The 22,314-nt window shown below is 49.3% G+C and overlaps 1 protein-coding gene across 1 annotated transcript; it reads right to left on the reverse strand.

Annotated features, from left to right (window-relative positions):
* Positions 1–20,805: 20,805 nt before the first annotated feature.
* ZNRF4 (zinc and ring finger 4) lies at positions 20,806–22,218 on the reverse strand. The gene has a single exon (XM_090290083.1). The coding sequence runs from the start codon at positions 21,883–21,885 to the stop codon at positions 20,806–20,808; it is 1,080 nt and encodes a 359-aa protein (XP_090146209.1). The 5' UTR covers positions 21,886–22,218.
* Between the last annotated feature and the right edge of the window lie 96 nt (positions 22,219–22,314).

Genomic DNA, 22,314 nt, shown 5'->3' on the forward strand with positions numbered 1-22,314 from the left:
GAATGGGCCTGCAGGGCCAGATGTCAGAGAAGAAACCATGTCCTAGGGTGGGGATCTGGTGCTCGTCCAACACTCTGTTCACCCTGCCCCTGGTGTCTCATCTGCAAAATGGGCACAAGACAAGTGTCGCCCTCTGGGCTGCTGATCCCAGCTCAATCCAGGCACCCAGCAAAGGTGCAGGCTAGGGTGCGTCTGGGAGGTGGTAGCCCCCTGCCCTGGGTTGTGACAGAGTGCAACACCCCACCCTTCCAAGGCAGTAGACAGTCTCCAGGAAAAACTTGGTGCGAGATCCCCAGTGAGACAGGGTCCCACGAGTCAAAGTGCTCTTTCAAAAATAAATAGCCCTATTAACATAAGGTATGCAAATGTATGCTAATGTGACAACTATTAAAAGATTCCAAATGTCATCTAGGGAAAACACACCAGTCTGGGCTGAGAGGGTAGGGGATGGGAGGAGAGGACACAGCCCAGGCTCTTGAGAAAGGTCGGGGTGTTCAGCCCCAATGTCATCAGGCTTCACAACACACACAGGTTATTCCAGGGTGGTCCCAATTCCTGTCCTGGGCAGATCCTCAGAGATCTCTATAAATCCTCTCAAAAGTCTCCCCCCGATGCATTCGGCCAAGGGCTTGAGAAGTCTTTCCAGGTGGCAATGCCTCTCAGACCAGCACATGTGCTCAGTTATTATTCCACAGAAGAAAAACAGCACAGGTGACAGACTCCAGCATCCTTCCTGAGAACAGGTTAAAAACGGAGTCTCCCTCCCAACACAAATTGCCCTCACCCCCAAATCTCCCAAGGACCTGGACAGGTAAAGAGGTGTTTGCTACCCATAGTAAGTCCATACTTAGCCTGGCTCACTTGAGGAGAAAACTTCCATCCTGATCTCCCTGTCCCACTTATTTTCTGAGGCAGGCAGACAAAATGAGACCCAGAGACACTCCAAGGGACCTGGCTTCAGGGTCACACAGACGAGTTAACCCGTCTATTCACCCAAACCATTCCATGACAATAGAATTATTGAAACCTTTTTCAGATGAGGAAACTGAGCATCAGAGAGGTGAAGCAATCTGCTCCAGGTCACACGGCAACCGTGAGGCTGCCCAAGCCTCAGATTTCCAAATTGCAGTCAATGTCTTACCACTTTTTAATCACCTCTCCTATCATTTTCTCAATATGTTCTTTCAAACTGACCCACTCTTAAAATATTATGCCTATTTAAAAGGAAATTGTTTATCATGACTGTAAATGAAAAGCCAGCATCACTGACCATAAGTGGAAATTAACTCAATATAAGCAAAACCGTATTATTAATTTCTGACAAGAGACAGTCGTCCCCAAGGCTCTGAGCTGGGGCCTGCTCTTTCTTTGTTCAAAAGGAAGATTCTGTGTCAGGAAGGTGTTAAAGACCGATTACCACCTGATTAAGACTTTCTTCTTCAAAAAGAAGTGAAAGGAAGAGTTCTCTCACTGTGAGATTCAGTGGGTATTTATTTATGTATAATCCTCACCCAAGGGTATGTTCATTGATGAGAGAGAAAGAAAGAGAGAGAGAGAGAGAGAAACATCAAAGTAAGAGAGAAACATTGACTGGTTTCCTCCCATGTGTGTCCAGACTGGGGATGGAGCCGGCAACCTAGGTATATGTGCCCTGATGGGAATCAAACCTGCAACCTTTGGGTGTAAGGGACAGGGTTCCAACCAACCAAGCCATCCAGCCAGGGTGATTCAGTGGGTATTTTGAGTTGGTTTTATGTATCACCTAAAATCATCTCATGGCCATCAGGTTGGTGTCCCTGTACCTGAAAGGCAAAAGTCTGTCCCAATACCCTAGAATTCTAGAGTTATGGCCAGAGGCCTATTTGGGTATTCACACTATCAGCATCCATAGCCTTAACAATGCAGCTTGAAGATGGAGAAGGGATGATTTCACTCATAAATAGAGCCACTCGTCCATTCATGCATCCAACCAACCATCACCTACCTACCCATTCATTCACCCACCCATCCAACCATCCATCTAGTCTCTCTACTCATCCATCATCCATCCATCCATCTACCATCCATTTCTTATCTACCCACCCATCCAGCCTGTCCTCCATCCTCCAACCTAGCCACCCCTTCACCTATTCAGTAAATATATGTCCAGCACCTGCCGTGTGCCAGGCACTGTTCTACAATATACTGACAAAGTCATGATAAAGACATATCAGGTTCCTACACAACAGGAGCTTCTAAACTAGGAAGGACATTTTCCATCCCTTTGAGCAACATCATGAGATGAATTCGAGAGCTTCTCTCTATTTTTAGTGGTTAAGGTCATCGTATTGGACATTTGTTTCCTTTCCCAACCTGTATGCTTCTCCCCACCTTCAGGAGGCAGCATTACCCTGGTTTGGCCACTGCCTCAGGGCTCTATTGCATATTAGAGACTGCTTGAGTCCTTGCCAAATCCACACAGCAGAACTACATTTCCCAGCACCCCCTGCATTTGGAGTAGACATGTGACTGAATTTAGTCAATGGAATGTGGGTGGAAGTGATGTGCCTGTCACTTCCAGTCCTGGTTATGTTCTCCACATTGATGATGGGGGAGCCACAAGACAAAAGAGGCTGGTCCCTGAGTCACTGGGTGGAGAAAAGCTGCCTGCTAATCAGAAACACCTGTCTGCACTTTATATGAGCAACAAATAAACTCCTGTTGTGTCAGGTCACTGAGTTTTGCTGGTTATTACAGCAAGAAGTCTTACCTTAACCAATCCACATCTTTCCCCTCTTCCAATCCTATGGTTTCACTGCCATCCCCCAGCTCTGGATAGGGCCTAGGTGTATTCAGCCAACCACTGACACCTACCCCTACTGGCCTCCTGACTGGGTCAGCCATGGGCACAGGGCCAAAGGATGCAGATTGAGAGAGATGATGAGTTTCCAGGGACCATCACACTGGGGAGCACTGAAGCTAGTGCACTAGGCCAGAAAACTGGGTTTCTAACCTTTGCTATGGGAAGAGAGAAAATGAACTTTATTATCATTTTGTAATGCTCTGGCCTTTGTCCTGGATGGCCCAAATCTGGACACTTGTTTCCACAGCTTTAATCAACCTGATGCCCTGGACTCCATCTCCAACCAGACATGGTCTCAGAGCTCTATCCAGTTCCCCCCGGACACCCCATCTTGGATGTCCAAGTGCAACCTACTCAACTGACCCCTAATGTATTACTTCACCCTACACCAGCTCCTCTTTCTGTGTCCCATCTCAACTTCATTATTACTGTCTCCAGACCGCCCCCCCTCTATCCCTCCCTACTGTGTTCAGACAAGCCCTAGTTCCTGCAACAGCTTCCTTGACAGCCTCTCAGCATCCACACAGCAAAGATCGATTGTAAGTGTAACTCTGACCCTCCCTCTCTCCTCCTCCATAGCTCCCCATGGCTCCCCAGTGCCCTCAAGAGAAACTCTAAAATTCCTGCTAATCTAACTGTTCCATTCTTCCCTGCCCCACCCCTACCCCTCCTTATTCACCTAACACCTATTCATCTTTACGTGTCTCCCTTCCAGGAAGCTTCCGCAAGCCCCTGCCCAGTGCTGAGAGAGAAGTTTCCTCTGAGCTGCCACAGATGCCTAAGCTTTTCACATCACGGATCTGAGCACCCAAAGCCGTAACGGCCTGGCTAGGTGTCCCTCAGTTCCAGAAGGATGTGGGCTGAGATCGTCTTGACCAGCACTGTCCCTAGACCCAACACAGCACCTGGCACCCCGTAGGGACTTAATAAACCTTTTTAAATGAATGATGATTCACTGTGAATGCCACTGTGTGTAGCAGATGCAGAGGGTGACCCACCTGCTTGCCCTCAGCACCCACATTTCAATACCAGCCAACAACATCCTTCTGCAGTCGCCTGCCTCTCTGTACCTGAGGCTTTCTCAGCCCAGATGAGGGACAGGTGGGAAATGCCAGGGAGCTAAAGTAGCCCTCGACCAGTGACAGGCAGCATAAATACCCCAGTTTCCGTACCTTAGGAGGCACAACTCAAGTGCATGTTCTATGCCATCTCCAAGGGTCCCCAGTGAGACTGAGCCCCAGTTGCCCTTGGCAGTCACCTGCTCATAAATATTGGCTTCTTCCCCTCCCGCTTGGGACTGCTTCCCAACCTAAGACACTGCACAATGGAAATCTCTCAACTCTCTAACTCAGTCACCAGCTCTTCCAGGGAGAACTCTGACGTGCTTTTGGTGCGGGGGGAAGCCATTGCCTCTTGCTCCCTGTCAGCTGTGGACCTCACTTGTCTCCACACACAAACTGTGACATTTGCAGTTGTGTATTAGTTGCTTTCTCCTTTTTAATTTTTTTTCCAGGAATGAGATGGTCTCCTGCATACATGTGTGTGAGAGAGAGTGTGTGTGCCTAATGACTTTCTCATTTTGAGATCAGGCCAGATAGCTTTTTGAAGAAAGCCTACCCAGAACCTGAAACATATAGAAAATTCTCCTGGCTTAATAGCACTCCCACTGGCCCACCCATCCATCACAGACGTACCGCAGAATGAAAAACAAGTGCATTGACTAGATCTATTTCTAATCGACAGCCTAAGATACTGTTTGAAATTGGCTATTAGATGGAGGAAGTTGGAAGTGGCTGTGTCTTGTTTCCCAAGGGCATGAGGTCTGCAGGAGAAGAGAAAGAATCATGTCAGCATTCAGCAAGCATTTATCGAGTACCTACTATATGCTGCATCCTCGTCTGGGTTCTGGGGATACAGCAGTGACCAAGACACACCCAGCCCCACCAAACGAGCAACAAAGACAAGAGGGTCACCTGTGACCCATGACCAGGGCCATTACAGGGAGTGATCAGGCAGCTCTGGGGTGCAGAGGGATGCCTGATCCAGCCTGGGAGATCAGGGAAGGCTTCCCAGTGTCAGAAAAAGCTGAGAGGTGAAGGCTAAGGAGGAATTAGATATCAAACTGAAATCCAAAATGGGGAGGAGCCCTCCAGGGAGGGGAAACAGCACATGCAAAGGCCCTCAGGTGGGTGAAGGTAATTTGGTGTGGCTGGAGGATGGAGAAGTAGTGGAAAAGATGAGGAATGAGAAGCTGGCGGTGCCTCAAGAAGCATGGTGAGTGTTTCAACTTTCTTGTGGACAGTAGGGAGCCATGGAAGAATTTAGAACAGAAGAGTAAGTGATATTTGTTAAACAGCATTTTGGCACAGAGTTATACAACCCAGCAATTCCACTGTTAGGTATGTCCCCAAAAGAATTGAAAGCAGGGATTCCAATAGGCATTTGCACATTCATGTTCATAACAGCATGATTCACAGCAGCCGAAAGATGGAAACAACCCAAGTGTTCACTGACAGATGAGGGACAATGTGGTTTAGCCATACAATGGAATATTAGTCAGCCCTAAAAGAAATAAGTTCTGATACATGGTACAACATGAATGAACCCTGAAAACAATATGCTCAGTAAAGTAAGCCTTTTTTCCACAGAAGTACAAATATTGTATGATTCCACTTATATGAGGTATCTAAAGTAGCAAAGTCATAGAGACAGAAAGTGGATGAGAGGTTACCAGGGGCTGAGAAAGGAGGAGTGAAGTTATTGCTTAATGCATACAGTGTCTCCTTGGGGGAGATGAAAATCTTGGAACAGATAGTGATGACAGTTACACCACACTGTGATTCTACTTAATGCTACTGAATCGTTCACTTAAAATGGTGAAAATGGTCAACCCTATGTTATATATATTTTACCACAATTTAAAGGGGGGTGGGTGGGGGGGAGAAATAGTGCCCTAGCTGGTGTGGCTCAGTGAATTGAACAGTGACCTGTGAACCAAAGGGTCGCAGGTTTGATTCCAGTCAGGGCACATGCCTGAGTTGTGGGCCAGGTCTCCAATTGTGGGCACACAAGAGGCACCCACACGTTGATGTTTATCTCCCTCCCTTTCCCTCTCTCTAAAAATAAATAAATAAAATCTTTTTTTAAAAAAAGAGTTACAATTTAAAAAGCAAAAAGGCATTTGGCTGCTGTGGGTGACTCAGGATGGAACAGCGAGTCCAGGCAAGCCATGATGGGTGGGTGTTGAGGTCAGGGTGAAGGCAGGAGAAATGGTGAGAAGGAGGCAGTTGGGGACATGGTTTGGAGGTGGGACTAACAGGAAGCTGGGGGAAGGTGAGACATCAGCTTTTATTGGCCCCACTTCCAAAGGTGGCCTTTGCAGGCAACAGGGCTCACCGCATCCATTCTCCAGGGGTTCAAGAACCCCATTCACCTATAAGTCCCCATGGCCTCTTCCCCTCCAAACCTGCACCCTTTATGACTGAACCCAGGGAGACCCCCAACAAGAAGCCCTGAATGAAGATTAATGTTCCACCACATCCTTGGTGCAAAGATCTACATGACACTGGATAAAAAGTGCTCTATCTTGCAGTGATTCCTCCACCCGCCTTTGCTTACAAGGTGCAAATGTAATACCTGCTTTTAAATTCAATTAAGTCAGATTCAGTTCTGCTCCTGGAATGCATTATCCAGCCGGAGACAGCAGGGGGGAAAAGACAGGGAAAAAACACACGCAAAACACAACACAGACCTATTTAGAGATTTCCCTCTAAATGGATTTTAATTCTCTCGATTTATCAGAGGCCAGAGGAGCTGCTGACAACAGGCGTTCTGGTGTCTGCAAATCCAGTTTCAGCCACAAGGAGGGAAGAGGAAAAGCTGAGCTTATGTTCTGGCATTCATTTCCAATGGAAGTGGTGTCTGGGGTGACCCAGACTTGGGTCCGAATCCCAGCTCTACCACTCACTGGCTGTGTGACCTTAGCCAAGTATAGCACCCTCTCTGTGCCTCAGTGTACTCCTCTGTAAAATGGGGACAATGGTTGTGCTTGTCTTCAAAGACTGGTGAACAATGGATTATCCAAGAAGATTCAGGTCAAGCCCTTAGCACAATGCCTGGCACAGTGACTGTTCAGTAAGTGCAAGGAGGAAGAAGAGGAGGAGGGGGAGGAGGAAGGTCATTAGAATTGCTATTGCTTTGCAACTAGAAGCACAGCCCTGTGCTAGGTCTCTGCTGGGGAGAGAAAAGAAGAGTGTCAGGCTAGAAAAGACCTGATTTCAAAGGCTGGGAAGTTTTGGGTAGGGAAGGCAGGAAGGGAAAGGATGGCCTGGACGGTAGACTGGCCTAAGCAAAGGACTGAAGCTGAAGTGTACTACAGATGGGCCACTGAACAAGTATGAAGGCTGCTCAGGTCAGGGAGAATCTGGGATTCAGACAGGGTGAGACAGGATTAAATACATTTTCAGAAGCCCAACCCTTTCTTCTATCAAAACCTATCCATCCTGTGTCCCATTTCACCAGGGAAAGTGCTGATGAATCACAACACCAGAGCACCAACAGGAGACAGTGTATATATAACCTGCTTTCTCTCCTGGGAGCCCATTTTGACCATGAACTTCACAGGCTGGAAGAAAGCTTCCTGCCCTGCTGCTCTCCCTGGTACTGCCCACCTGAATGGGGCTGGTGCCAGAGCGTCAAGATTCACGGCCCAGAGATCAGCACCCCCTAACTCAACCCTCCACCTCCCATTTCACATATGGGGAACACTAAGGCTCAGGAAAGACAAGGGACCAATCTGAGGTGGTCTCAGGAGACCCGGGTCCTAACTCTATTGGGTCCAGACTCTATGACCTTGGATAGGTGTCCATGCCAGGCCTCAGTTTTTCTGTCTGTACAGGGCGAAAGAGAAGCAAAGGGCCCCCGAGGTCCTCCAAGGTTCCCCATGCTAAAAGGCTCATCTGTCGGTCCAGTCAAGGACACTGGGAACCCTGGGAGGGCCTTTGGCTTCATGAGAAATTGGTAAGCAATAATGTGAGATTTTCAGACCAGGATCTGAAAGAGTTTTAGCACAAAAGATGTCCTGGCTACATAGCGACTTCCCTCTCTTGGGTCCTGGCCTGTATGTATCTTGGGGCCTCGGTGGGCCATACTTGGCTTCTTAGAAGGATCACTTCATCCATAGGAGGCTTCTCTGGATCCCAGGCACATAGCCCCTCCCCTGGTCCTGCCCTGGAAGGGCAACTGGTAGGGCAGGAGATGTAAAGGGTGCTGCTTGGTCCCAGATCAGGGTAGAAAAAGTGAAAGAAATAAAACAAAGTACAGTACTGTTGAGGGGGCCTGACTGGGAGGGGACACAAAGGGACTCTGAGGACTAGAAGGTTATGTTTTGATCTGATGGTGTCCACAAGGGTCTATACCCATGTGATGATTCTTATACTTAAGACCTGTGCACTTTAGACTGTATGCTAGACATAGGCAAAGGCAGGGAAGAAGAACTTGGAAGACTGGCAAAGACAGAAAGGGACAGAGAAAGAAAAGGAGAGACAGGTGAAGATAGAGATGCAAACAGAAATGGAGAAACACATAGATTAAGGAAATTGAGGTACAGAAAGAGAGACAGAGAGAGAAAGAGGGGAACAACAGATATGAAGAGAGAGATAGGAAGAAAGAAGGGGCAAAAAAACTGAGTTTCTGGGCAGAAAGGTGGGAAGAAGGAAGAAGTTGGGAAGAAAACAAAGGAAGAGAAGGCCAAGGAAGAGGAGAAATAGGAGGAATCGGGCAAATGGCCTGAAGAGGGGGAAGGAGGCCTGAAAGCCAGGAGCAGTCACACAGGCATATGTCCTTAATTGTAATTACACGGGAACGTTTAGTCTGTAGATTCGGCAGAAATGAAAACACTGCACCTTTCCCATTAATCTAATAGCTGTTAGTCACTCTTCAAAAGGGGCCGCTGGCTTTGCGGGGGAGGGGGGGTGGCCTGTGGAGGAGCAGATCAGAAGAGATGGTTTTAAACTAATGATGGCCTCAGGGAGAGCCTGAGGGGCAGTTCGGGGAGAGTCCAACTTCCCCAAAAGTCAGGATTGGTGAATTTCAGAGCCACACAGGCAGTCACCAATTTAGAGGCCATCAGCAGGCAGTAGTAATTCTAATTTGCAAGGCCTGTTTAGGGGATGTACCATGTATCCAAGAGGGACCAAGCAGTCCCTTACCTCCCCCTACGGGGTGGAAGAAGCCTTCCTAGAAGGGCTGACATCTAAATTGTGCTCAGATGTACCAAATGAGGCAGGCAAGCAAAAAAGAAAAAAAAGAAAGAAAGAAAAAAGGAGGGAAAAAAAGGAAGGGAGAAGGGCCTTCCACGTGGAGAGAACAGCTTGTGCAAAGGTTGAGAAGGAAACAGGCAGACAACGTTGAGCGTCACAGGGAGGGCTGAGCAGGAGAAGCCGGCAGGCGCCAGACTTCACCGGGCCTTTTCAGGCATACTGAGCAGGCTGTTGTTTTGGGGGTGATGGGGAACAAGTTCAGATTTATCTTTTAAAACATATCTCTGCCAATGGAGGCAGATTTTGGGGTCAATCATAAGGCCTTTTATGCCCTCAAAAAGAGTGAGTTTCCCAGTCCTGGAGGTATGCGTGATAACACCACACTAACGGGGAGGGGGTTTATTGGGGAGAGTTTGGCATTAGGCAGGCTGGAATTGCAGAGCTGAAGTTCTCAGCCAAGGAGGTGGGAGGACCCTGTCGAGAGGTGTGTGATGTGTTACTAATCTCACTTGGGGGGCACACTTGGACTCTCAGTGGGGAATGGGGGAGTGTGGATGAGTCAAAGACACCTGGACCGGAAGCCTGCGTCAGGGCCCAGTGCATACCATTACCTGCCACTTTTCACCAAAAGTGACTCACTCATTCACGTGGCCTGGAGTGTAGAGGCTGGTGGAAGTAGGGGAGAGGGAGGGAGAGACGACCCAATTAATTCTGTTACTGCTCACCCCTCCTGCTCATTGAGCACTTACTGTGGGCCAAGGCATGTACAGGAACCAAACTCCACCTCTCCCATCCTCTGGAATAAAATCTGTTGGCTTCAAAATATACCTTGATCTTATTACCTATTTCTGACTTCCTCCATGGCTCCTACCCTGGTCTGGCTCCACCGTCACCCACCTGGACCAGTGCAGTCCCCTCTAACCTGGCCCCCCTGCTCCTACGCTAGTCCCCGACTGTCCATCCTCTCTGAAGTAGCCATCAGGGGGTACCTGTTGTCACCCAAGTCAGGTCTTGTCTCTCCACTGTTAACAGCTCTCCAAGGCTCCCACCTCCCTTGGGGTAAAAAGCCCAAGACCTTCCAATGGCCCATCCACTCCCTGTCCTCGCTTCCTCCCACCCTCTCCCTCACTCACTCTGCTCCTGTCAATGGGACTCCTCCCTGTTCCTCCAACACGCTCAGAACCTTTACACATGCTGGTTCCCTCTGCTTCTTTTTATTCTATCTAAATATCACCTCCTCAGGTGAGTCTTCCTTGATTGTTGAGCTAAAGCAACTCACTCTCCTTCCACCTTCTCTTCCTTGCTTTTATTTTCCTCATAAGACTAACACTGGGGTCCTCGGAAATGGATGTTCATCTGTGTGTTTGTTTTCCTCACCAGACCTAAGGTCCAGAGAGCTGGGCCAAGGCTCAGCTGGTCACTGCTATATCCCCTGTACCCAGCACAGGGCCTGGGTACCTGTGTGCTTGTTAGCTGACTGAATGGATCTTCACAGCACCAACCCCTCAGACCTGGGGACTTTTATCAACCCCCATTTCACACAAAGGAAAACTGAGGGGAAACTGAGGCCCACGGGGTGCTGCCTGCAATATGCAGGTGCTCCAAGGCCATCTGTGGCCTGTGTGGGATGAATGCTGGCATGGCAGGCAGACTGGCAAACTGAGGTCGTGTTTGACTGGGGCGAACGGGGTCTGTCCATGCTGCCTTGCAAACACTTTGTGTGTTTGCGGGGAGAGGGCTCCTAATCAGTAAGGGGGTGAGGGGACCATTCATTCCCCTTCTGCTTCCCTGCTAAAATGAGCCTCGGGATGACCAGGCGAGGGGACCCACATGCGAGGGCAACAAGGAGGATGACACACATCATAAAAAGCCACTCACAGCCGTGAAGATACCGCAAATTCCTCACGCAGGAGCTCCCTCCCCTCCCCACTGCTCCCCTCCCTTTTTCTTCCTCCTCTGCCACAACCCTCCCCCCAGACCCTCCCCAGACACTCCCCACTGGGTGCAAGCAACCCTATCGGGTCCCCAGCTCCCGCCCGCTGGGAGACCTCAGCCAATAGTCGCACTGCCTGATGAGGTAATGCGCCCACTCCGCATTCCCATTGGCCAATCTGGTCTCCCGTCCCCCAGGAAGGCGGAGCCCTTTGTGAAGCGAAGGCCCACCCGGGTGGCACCTGAGCATCACTACCCATTCCTGACTGTGAGAACCCCCATCTGCTTAAGCCCCTCTTTGGACTCAGGCCCTAGCGAGAAGGAGCGGGGCTGGACTTAGAGAGCTCTGCCTATCACCTTCTGCCCTCAGGGGCGCACAGTCCTCCCATAGGAGCCGGAAGGATGCAGACCCTTCTCCCTTTTACACTTCCCAGTAGGCAAAAGACCCCAGAGTTTGATCTTCCAGGACAGTTACACATTTATTGAGCACCCGCTGTATGCCAGTCCCGGGGCCCACTGGGGACGCAGCGGTAGCTAATCGCATCCAGGTCCCTGCCCTCCATCCCTGCCCTCCGGGGGCTCACAGAATAATGGGGAAGAGGGACACACCAACGGATGGTCACCTCTCCTCCCGCTCCTAGCCAGTGCGGTGCAGACTGGTGGTGGGAAGTGTCGGCAGCGGGTTGCGCGCTGTCAGAGGCTGCCAAGCCAGCCCCGGCGGCAGAGGCAGGGGATATGGGTGGAGCACTCCCCTCTTAATTATCTTGTTCACTTATTTACTGGGAGCTCCCGGGCGCTGCTGGGGGCTATGCCTTGTTCATTGCTGTACTTATTCAGCAAACAATGATTTGATCCCATCCCCACCTCACTACTACTAGCACTACATACTTTTCTTCCTTTATCGCCTTTCCCTCCCAGAACCATTCCAGTAGGCTTTAAAAAAAAAAAAAAAAAAAGTGTGGGTGTTTTTGAGAATAAATAAGGTTTTGTGAACTTGGTCTCTTTTCATAACTTTCTCTTTGAGGTGTGAGTTCCACACAGCAAAGGCACAAATCTTAAGTGTAGAACTGGGTACACTTTTATCCATGCACAAATCCTAGCGGCCAGCTCAGCACCCAAAAGGAGGACCCAGAGGGAGAACCCTGGCCAGGTCCAGGGAGGAAAGTGGAGGTGAGTCTAGTGAGTGCCAGGTCAAATACTATCTTTATTTAAAATTTTTGATGTTTAGTTATTCCTTAAAAATTGTTTTTTCATTCTGGGTTTTTTGGCATTAATTTTGATCTTTCACAATATTGCAGTCCAATGTTATTTAGCTTGATAACTGAGTTTTTCCGTGCTCCTTTCAATTGTGCAACGTATCTCCCTCCCCTGCCCCTAGTTCTGGCCCTGTATAGAATATTCCACCAGACAAGGCCTCCTGGGCCACCTCCCAATCAGTACCCCTCCCACCCGCACCCTAGGTAACTCCTTCTACTCTCCATCATCACAGTTTTGTCAGCCTATTTTTTAAATTGCTATATATAGAGTCACAGAGGACATAGTCTGGAATCTGGCTTCTTTCACTCCAGGTGGTTGTGTATCTGAATATAGTTCACTCTTCTTGTTGTCTTATTCCAGTGTATGGAAGGACCGAGGCTTGTTTAGCTAGTCACTGGCTCGTGGGCATTTGGGTCCTTTCCTGTGTTTGGCTGTTCTGAATAAGCTGCTACGAACATTGTCACACACGTCTTCGTGTGGACATATGCTTTCATTTCTCTTGTGCAAACACCCAGGAGGAAGATGGTTGGGTCATATGGTAGGTGTATGTTTAACTTTGGAAGAAACTGCCAAACGGTTCCCCAGAGGGGCTGTAGCATTTTGCATTCCCCCCAGCCACAGAGGAGACTGGAAGCACATGTCTGGGCATTCGTGTATATATTTTTGCCTGTACTGAAGTTTAATTTAAGTATACAGTTTATGGAGTTTTAACAGATATACAGTAGTCCCTCTCTATATCGCGGTTCACTTATCGCAGCCTCACTGTATCGTGGGATTTTTAAAAATATTATATTTATTTGTCGTGGATTTTTCGCTATATCGCGGGATTTTGTGGTACTATATATGTATGTTGTTAAAGTTACGCAGGTTTAAGAGTGTAGAATATGTTTAAGAACATAAGTAGTGTTTATAAAAGTGTGGAAAAGGTTAATAAAGGAGTGGGAAAGGTTAATAAGGGACTGGGAATGGTTTACAAGTGTGTGGGAAGGGTTTATAAAGCCTTAAAATATATATAAATACTAAAATAATGTAAGGTTCCTACTTCGCGGATTTTCACCTATTGCGGGGGGTCTGGAACATAATACCCGCAATAAGTGAGGGAATACTGTATACACCTGTATATATTTAACAAATATATATACCTGTATACCTACGCGTCTATAGACAGCAGTTCTCTCACTTCAGAAAGCTCCCTCAGGATGTGTTTTTAAGTTACAAAGAGAGAGCAAGGAAAGAGAGAGATCTCACTTTCTTGTTTTCTTCACTTTGTGTTTGTTCTGCAGTCCCATCCATGTGCCTCAAAAGGAACATTTTTGCTCGTTACGGCTTTCTCAGTGATTAGGGTGCCTATAATCTTAATTCTACCGAGTCTTCTGCAGTCTATTTAATTATTCTTTTTAAAATTTAACAAATAGCTATTGAAGACACAGTGGCCTGGTGACATTCCAATCACTTTATACATATTAAATATAAATGAAGTTATTTAATCCTCTTCACCAAGAGCACCACAAATTAGGTACATTATCATGTCCATTTCACAGATGGAAAAACCATGGTACACGAAGGTGCTATTTCCTGTGCCCACCCCACAGTTCCAAAGTGGGCAGAGCTGGGGTTTGAACCCGGCCCATCCTCCTGACCATGGCAGAGGCTGCCTCTCTATGCCCAAGCAGGTGAAGGCACTCGACACACATTGGACCACAAGCCTACACTTCCTCACCCACAATTCCAATATCAAAAAAGCTCTGAAAATAGGAAATTTTCATCAGGACAACTCTAAACTCATTGAGATCAAGAGTTAATTGTCTTTAGCTATTAATAAGCTTTATTTATTCCATTTTTCTGAACATTGCTATTATATTGCTACTGTGTTTACTTGGGAGTAGGGACAGGCTGCCCTAGGCCCTGCTGGGAGGTTATGTAATCTATGCTGAGTGTATCCTATTAGTTTCCTAAATTCTAGGACATTCTGAATTCTGAAACACATCTGGCCCCAAGAGTTTCAGATAATCTTTGTTATTTACTATAATCTATGGAGCCTACTGTGTGTCCCCAACTCTGCCAGGCATTGACAACAAAGGGCAGTGACAAAAACAGATCCAAACCTCATGGGGTTCACAGTGTAGAGGGGAGAGGAAGACAAGCATGGTGTGGAGTGATTATAACACAGCGTGATCGGGGCTATAACAGAGTAAGCACAGACCCAGTGGGGACCCAGAGGAAGCACTTAACTTGGACTGAGGTATCTCTGGTGCCTGAGCAAAGACATGAAGGTTAAAAAAGGGATAGTGAGGGAGGGGAAACAGGGTGTTCCACTAATAAGTACAGCTTGTACAAAGGTCCTGGGGTGCTTTGGGGACCTGAAGTCTGTCCTGCAGAGCTGTAAGGTATCCTGGGAGGGGCGAGAATGCTCATGTCCATGTTGGCCTCCCTGCCTGCCTGGTGAGGGTCCCATAATCCTTCTCTGACCCCAGAGAGCTGGGTTTGAGCCTCTGCAGCCCATGAGCATCTGGCAGATACATCACTGGTCTCACCTGGGGTGTCCTGAGGACTTGGTTCTGCAGCCATCAGGACCTGATTATATCCTAACAGGCATGGGTAGTATTCACACCCATTCTTAATGCTGGGACAACCCCAGGGGAGACTGTCTCACCTGGGTTGGGTGTCTCACTCCATCCAACCTCACTCCCTGGACCTTGACAATTGGTCTGTAAGAGACTGAAGATTTTTCTTTTTCTAAAAGGCTCCATTCTATGGAAATCTGGCATCTTTGTGGATCAACTATCCATTTCTTCTGCCTCCAGGACAAAGATCTGGGAGTCGGCAGCTCCTTTCTTCCCCTTTCTCTTTCCCTTCCCCTCCATATGATATATCAACCAGTCCTGTCACTTATGCCTGCAAAATCTATCCCAAATTGGCCCACTTCTCCCCTCTCCTCCATCTCCACCTGGCCCAACCCCCATCACAACTAGTCCTGCCGCAGGGCCTTTGCACTGGCTGGTCTTGTTCCCTAAATGCTCCTTCCCAGATGTAATAACCTAATTTATTTACTTTGCTTTTTAAAATGTATGAGTATGCCAAGAAGGCAGTGACTATGTTTGTCTTGTTCACTGTTGTGTCCACAGCTCCTAGCACAGTGCCTGGCACACGATAAGTACTCAATAAAAATTCCTTCCACAGAGGATGGCATTAATTCACGGAACCTCAGAAATAAAGCCTTGTATTTGTAAGTCCTGGGTGGGAGTGTTTGGCCATGGACATCAATAGAGATATTAGAAGGAAAAGGCTCCAAATTTTGGTTGCCTCCCTCTGCCTTTAATTATTTTGTCGACAAGGCTCACAATTCAGCAAGTCAAGGTGGCATTTGAGAGGGATGGTTCCCTTTAGCGTAGCTGACAGCTAATTTGTGGGAAGTTTAATTACAGGCGGCATTAACTGGCAGAGTGCTGGGCAAAGAAGGCAGCCATCTGTTCCTAAAAACGTCCTCCCCTCCTGGGCCCAGCTGGGAGGCTGGAAGGGATGGGCAAGGAGAGAACAAAGTAGGGAGGAGGTGGGGACAGAGGAAGAGGAAGGAAAGAAAACCAGGTGATGAATCAGCCTTTGTACCACCCCCCTTTCAGATGCCATCTAGGCTGAGATCTTGGCAGCCAGCCTCCTGTGGCCTCCACTGTTTTTGCAGCTGTCTCCATTGGCTGCTGGGAGTGGCAGTAATGGTTCCTTGGAATGTGCTTCTCATAGGTCCTATCATTAGGAGCAGGGGGTGTGGAGTACAGGAGGTGAAGAGCACACTGTCCTCAACCCGCATCAGAGAGGATGGGCACTCATCCAAAGAGGTTGGGAGGAGGGCCTGGGACATAGCTGGGATGGGGGATGCCCTAAGCACCCTGGCCTGAGAGGAGACGGGTGAATCATTGTGCCTCTCATTCCACCTTTTACTCCTCCATCCCAGCCATTCTCCATGGGGATGGTATAGAAGTGAGGCAAACAGCATCCAAAGACAGGCTTCTCAGGTTTGAAGGCCAGCTTTGTCTTTGCTGAGGTGTTTGTTCCAGGGCAAGTCACTTAACCTCTCTGGGCCATTGTTTCCTCATCTGGAAATTGAAATTGGTTATAAAGGGACCCACTATCGTTTGTCTTTCTAGGATAATAGAACCCAAGCATTTTCAGGCTGCTAAAGAGAGCTTTGTTTTGAACTTGAAGTATCATTATTTGTTATAAGTGGGTATATGTATGGAGCTGCGAGATGTCCTAAAGGTTAAGAGTCCTTGTGCCTTCTAGGACTCTGCGTCCTTGCACATGTTGTTCCCGCCCCTTGGAAGACCCTTCCCACCCCTGCCCTACTACTTCCATTCTCTCCTTCGAGTCCTGAGGTAGATGCTTTACCTGAGAAGCCTACCCTGGCCCTCCAGGCTGGAGCAAGTACCCCCCTGAACCCTCACCTGTGTGCCTCCTATCACAACCCCAGTCACCCTGACACTGCCTCATCATGCCCCCCCCCCCCCCGCATTAGACTGGGTGCCACACAGGGAAGGGACTAGGTCTGGGTCTAGAGTACCCAGCACAGGCTTCGGCAAGTAGGTGGTCAGCACATATGGTCATGCAGACAAACGCTCGGCGCTATGACCCACATGTCGAGCAGTGGGGGCCAGCAGAATGCAGAATTGGAAGTTAGAGCCTTTTGAAAATGGAAAGGAGTGTCTCGGGTGCAGGAGTGAGCTTCTTGTTGCCACTGGCTCAGTCAGCTTCCAGGGATGTGGCCCTGGGCAAGCCACATCCTCTTTCACAAGCTCAGTTTCTTGCTCTGGAAAATGGGGTACACAGGGAGTTAGTGCAGACACCGGGCAGCCCAAGTGTACTCAGGAGTCATGCTGGCAGCTACTAGCAATCCTGAGTCCACCCCCCTCACTGAGGCTTGTCAGGCCTCCTCTGAGTCTCAGTCCCCCCACTGGGCCATACTCCCCCTTCGATTGCACTGACAGGCCACTGACTGGATGGACAGATGGGAGGAAGCCTCCATGGGTGTTTACCTAGAGCAGCCACCAAGCAGGACTGATGGGGCTGGCACAGGCCAGCCTCGCTAAGCTGGCATCCTTGGCAATGCCCAGCTTTCCTGGGGGTGGCTGGAAAAGGGCCCAAGCCTGGCTGTCGGGGGACTGAGGCGGCTGAGATAAAGTTAAGGCCCCTTCTTAGAGTGGGAAGCTCCCAATTTGGGGGCAAGGGCTCCATGTACACCTATTAAGCACCCACTGGATGCCAGACCAGGCTGCTTGGGGACTTTTCCCATGCTGTTCCGGTTGCCACAATCACTTTTCCTGTTTATGGTGCTGATCCCTGCTCTTTCTGCTCAGAAGACCCTGCCTCCAGGAAGCCTCCAAAATTCTCTAAGTTGGGTCAAGCACCTCCATTTGGGTTAACACAATGCCTGAGTTCCTCCCATCACAAGTCCGATCACCCAATATTATAACTGGGCTGAGGGCATGTCACTTAGTCGATCAACAATTATTGACAGAGCACTTAGTAGGTGTTAGGCACTGTGCATGACCATCCATGCTTAGGGAACCCTGCAGGGCAGGTGCTGTTACTGTCCCCTATTTACAGATGAAGAAACTGAGGCTCAGAAAGATTTAACAGTGGAAAGAAGCCAGGTAGCCTGGAGCCGGAGCACAGTAGAGTAGTAAGAGCTGTTTTTATTCTGAGTGATAGTGAACTCATTCTCTCCTTTGGCAGTTTGGTTGTGAGGAAGGTCATCTGTCTGGGGAACCAGGATGTGCTTGCTCTCTTGTGGTGCCTGTGGCCTTCAAGGAATCTAAATGGCTGCTGGCTGCCCCTAACATCTGTTCTCTCCTTTTCCATCATAACAGAACCCCTGATTGTCCACTGGACCATTGGCCACTCAGAATAAAAACTACATTTCCCAGCATCCTTTTGGGAAGTGTGGCCACATGACTAAGTTCTGGCTAATGGGTTATGAGCAGAAGAGATGTGTGGGATTTCTGGAAAGGCTTTTTTGTTGTTGTTGTTGTTGTTGTTTGTTTTTTAAAGATTTTACTTATCTATTTTGAGAGAGAGGGTAAGGGAAAGAGAAAGAGAAACATTGATTGGTTGCCTCTTGCATACCCTCAACTGGGGACCTGGGCCACAACCCAGGCATGTGCCTTGACTGGAAATCGAACTGGCAACCTTTTGGTTCACAGGCCGGCACTCAATCCACTGAGCCACACCAGCCAGGACTGGGAAGTGTTCTTAAAGGGAGAGGGTGAGCCCTTCCTCACCCATTCTTCCTCACTGACTGGAATCAGATGTGAGGGCTGGAGCTCAAGCAGCTGTATTGTCCCACTCGCTGAGGATATGGAGCAATAAGATAGAAGGAGCCTGGGCTATGGACCCCACGGAACCTCCCTGCCGTCCCTGAACTGACTATTCATGCTCATGAGCAAATAAGCCCCATGCGCTTAAGAGCTCTGGTTGGTCAGCCCCCGTCACACACATAAGCCACGACAAAGGGCCCATCTTTGCCATCATCAATCCGAGAAGGGAAAATCTTCCACTAAACCACCTACAGCAAAGCACAAGTGAAAAACACTTCCGTGTGTGTGTGTAAAAAAGGAAGCCTCTAAACACAAACATTCACTTGTGAACCCACCAAGACTAGATTGCAGGGTCCAAATCCCATCATCGCCCACATGCTGTGTTATCTCAAGCAAGTGGCTTGGACTCTCTGGGCCTCAGTTGCCTCATTTGTAAAATAAAGACCTGGAGTTTCACTAACAGGAATTTTCTCTGAGCTACTTAAAACCTTCCAATGGCTTTATTCAGCACCTCAGAAAAAAACTGAACACCTTACCAAGCTTTACAAGGCTCTGCACAACCTGCCCTCACCTCCCTCTCTCCCTTGCTCACTCTGCTCCTGCCACAAGGGCTTCCCCACTGTTCCTCCAGCACTCCAGGAATGGTCTTGCCTCAGGGCCTTTGCATGCACTGTGCCTTCTGCCTGGAACACTAGTCCTGCACACTCACCTCTTTCTCACCATTCCAGTCCCAGATCCATGACTTCCCTGACCACGCTTGCCACATGGCCAAGCAAGAGCCTCACTCACAGCCCAGAACAACTCTTAATGTGGCCCAAACCTTTTAAAGGCTGGGGGTGCGGGCATGCTGGGGACTGAAGAGGCACCTTATCTGCTCGCCATAAAATTAAACCACATCTGAGTTGGTCTCTGAATCCAAGTAGAAATTCACAGGAAATACTAGGGACTGAGGAACATGTTAAATGACACCACAGGGATACCAAGTTGGCAAAACCCAGACTAGGGACATCACCACAGGGTGAATGACCCAGCTGCTTCAGCAAATGAAGTGTAAGGCAAAATTAAAAGAGAGATGGAGGGAAAAGCTCTCCATTGAGAGAGTTAGAGCCCATCAGCCTGATTCAGACAATAAGAGAAATGTACACCATAAATGTTCACACTTTCAGGTGTCCTCCAGATGGAATCATTATTTTTAACATGATGCTGGTATTTGTAGTAGTTTTTTTTTAAAGAGGTGTTATCTTAAAGAGCAGGGCCTCTCCCCTCAGCACTGGGACACTGGGGCTGGCCATCCTCTGTGGGGAGGTCTGTCCTGGCTGCTGTAGGACATTGAGCAGCAACCCTGGCTCCCACCCACAGGAGACTAATAGCACCCCCCAGTGGTGAATACCAGAAATGTCCCAGACAGTGCCAAGTGTCCCCTGGGGAAAAAACCCCTACCCTAGTTGAGAACTACTTTAGTGACACAGACTGAAATATTTACAGATGATAAAAAAACATCTTGGATTTGCATCAAAATAGCAAGGGAGGAGGGAGAGAGTGAAAGAGAAGATACAGGAGTGGCCACAAGGCAATAATTGCATCTGAATAACAGGTACATGTGTGGGGGGGGGGGTGTCATTATTCTATTCTCCCTACTTCAGATGTGTTTGACATTTTCCACTATAAAAAGTTGGAATGATGAGGGAAAGTCGAATAAAATCTGGACTTCAGTTCATCATAGGATACCCATGTTGCTTTCCTGGTTATAACAAACACGCTGTACGCATATAAAAGGTGTGACCATCAGCGGAAGCTGGGTGAAGGTACATGAGAACTCTCTAGAACCTGGGCTGCTTACTTAAGTCTAAAATGATTCCAAAATAAAAATTTTATTATTTTTTTTAAAGTTTAAATGAATAATGAATAAACATATCCAAATTCAGTAGCCCATGTGCCCAGGATTGGAACGGAGGCCGGATGAACATAGCAACCTTGAATATTCCCCCCACCCAGCCCATATCTTCTCACTCACCTGCAGACAATGGCAGCCAGCCTTGGCTCCACAGGGCTTTGTCACATGGGTGGCATGAGGGGCCAGAGACCCAGGCAGCCCCACAGCAGCCAGGGCGAGAATCTGTTTTCAAACCCATTTTATTCTCTTCAGACTAGAAACACTATTGCTACCCTACCCACCCTGATTGTCACCAGCCAGGGTCTGAGGGTCTCAGACTGAGTCTGGGGGCCTCTCTGAGGACTCCATGGCCTCAGCTACCCCCATAGAGGTGGCACGGCAGCAGTGGTGCGGGCTGGCTTGGGCCAGCAGCTCCAGCCTTCGGGAGCGCAGCCGTGCCTGGATGGCCCAGATGGGGGGCTGGTAGCCCAACAGTGAGGGGTCCTCGTCGATGCTTTCGATGGTGGAGTCAGAGCTGTCTTCTGTGCTGGGCACTGACTGCTTACACACGGGGCAGGAACGCTGGACAGCCTGGGAGAACCAGGGGTCAATGCACTTGCAGTGATAGATGTGGGAGCAGGGCAGGATCTTGAGCTGCTCACCCTCCTCATACTCGTCCAGGCAGATGGCGCATGTGTCATTGAGCCGTGTGAAGGTGCGGACCTGGGCCTTCCGGCAGGCTGGTGTCTTCACCACTGCAGGCCCGCAGGTCCACCAGGCCCACAGCCAGTTCCACAGGTGTCGCAGGATGAAGAAGGAGGACATGAGCAGGGCCAGGGCACGACCCAGTACCCAGGAGATGGCCAGCACAGGATGGCAGTCCAGGTTGGGGCACGGCGGGTAGTTGGGCAATAAGAGGACATGAGCTGACTTGTCACAACACACAATGACTCGCAAGTCTTGTGAGGTGGACTCACCCACGAACACGGCAGGGATGGAGATCTGGCGCCGCAGGTTCTCATAGACATACGCCATGCGCACAAGGTCGTCCGAGAGGACGTTGTGCACAATGGCAGCGTTGAAGCCGGCCTGCTGGGCATGCAGCACCTTCAGATCAAATGTGCAATCATAGCGACGGATCAGCACAATGGCTCCCAGGGAGCCATTGGCCACCGGCTGTGGGCTCTCAATGGGGTGGCATGCATTCGCTGGCTTGGCCTCCATCAGGTAGCCCCGCATGCCCTCGGGGGCCAGGGGCACCCCAAACATGGCTGGCAAATCTTCAAAGTCCACTGTGCTCAAATTGCTGTCGAGCACGGCCCTCACCAACGCCTGCGAGGGCACCAGCAGAGCCCACATGATCAGTGAGGCCCCGGCGGCCCTCAGGACCAGGCCTGGCTGCTGCCGCCCCATGGCAAGCCCCACTCCTCCTCTTCCTGCTTCAGTGTGAACCTAGGTCCCACTGGGAATGGCAGATAGGAGGCCTCTGGGCATCTCCAGGGCCTCCCAGGGGTCCGTGGCCAGGATGGAATGGAGATGAGCTTCAATGGGAGTCTCAGAGGCAAGTAAGCGGAACAGCTGGGATGTGGGTGGTCCTAGATGGACAGTGCTTCTGGTGGCAGACACGTTTGCATTGTGTCTTTGAAGGCTGGTCTCAGGAGGAACTGACCTACCAGGGTGGCCTTGCTGACAGATGACACTGAGGCCAGGCCCCCCTAGGGTTCTAGATGCCCCCAGCCTCTGTGACATCGTCCAGTTATATTCTGCCCCCAGAAGCCCCCAGCTGCCTGGGCCTGTGGCCAAGACAGAATTCCTAGGTCTCTGACCTGGGGGCCTGAGCAA

The sequence above is a fragment of the Furipterus horrens genome, unplaced genomic scaffold, assembly GCF_987537825.1.
Source record: "Furipterus horrens unplaced genomic scaffold, mFurHor1.1.pri manual_scaffold_10, whole genome shotgun sequence".
In the NCBI taxonomy this organism is placed as follows: Eukaryota; Metazoa; Chordata; class Mammalia; order Chiroptera; family Furipteridae; genus Furipterus; species Furipterus horrens.

Coding starts and splice junctions, on each gene's coding strand:
- ZNRF4 (XM_090290083.1), bottom strand. CDS start 21,885: ATGGGGCGGCAGCAGCCAGGCCTGGTCCTGAGGGCCGCCGGGGCCTCA.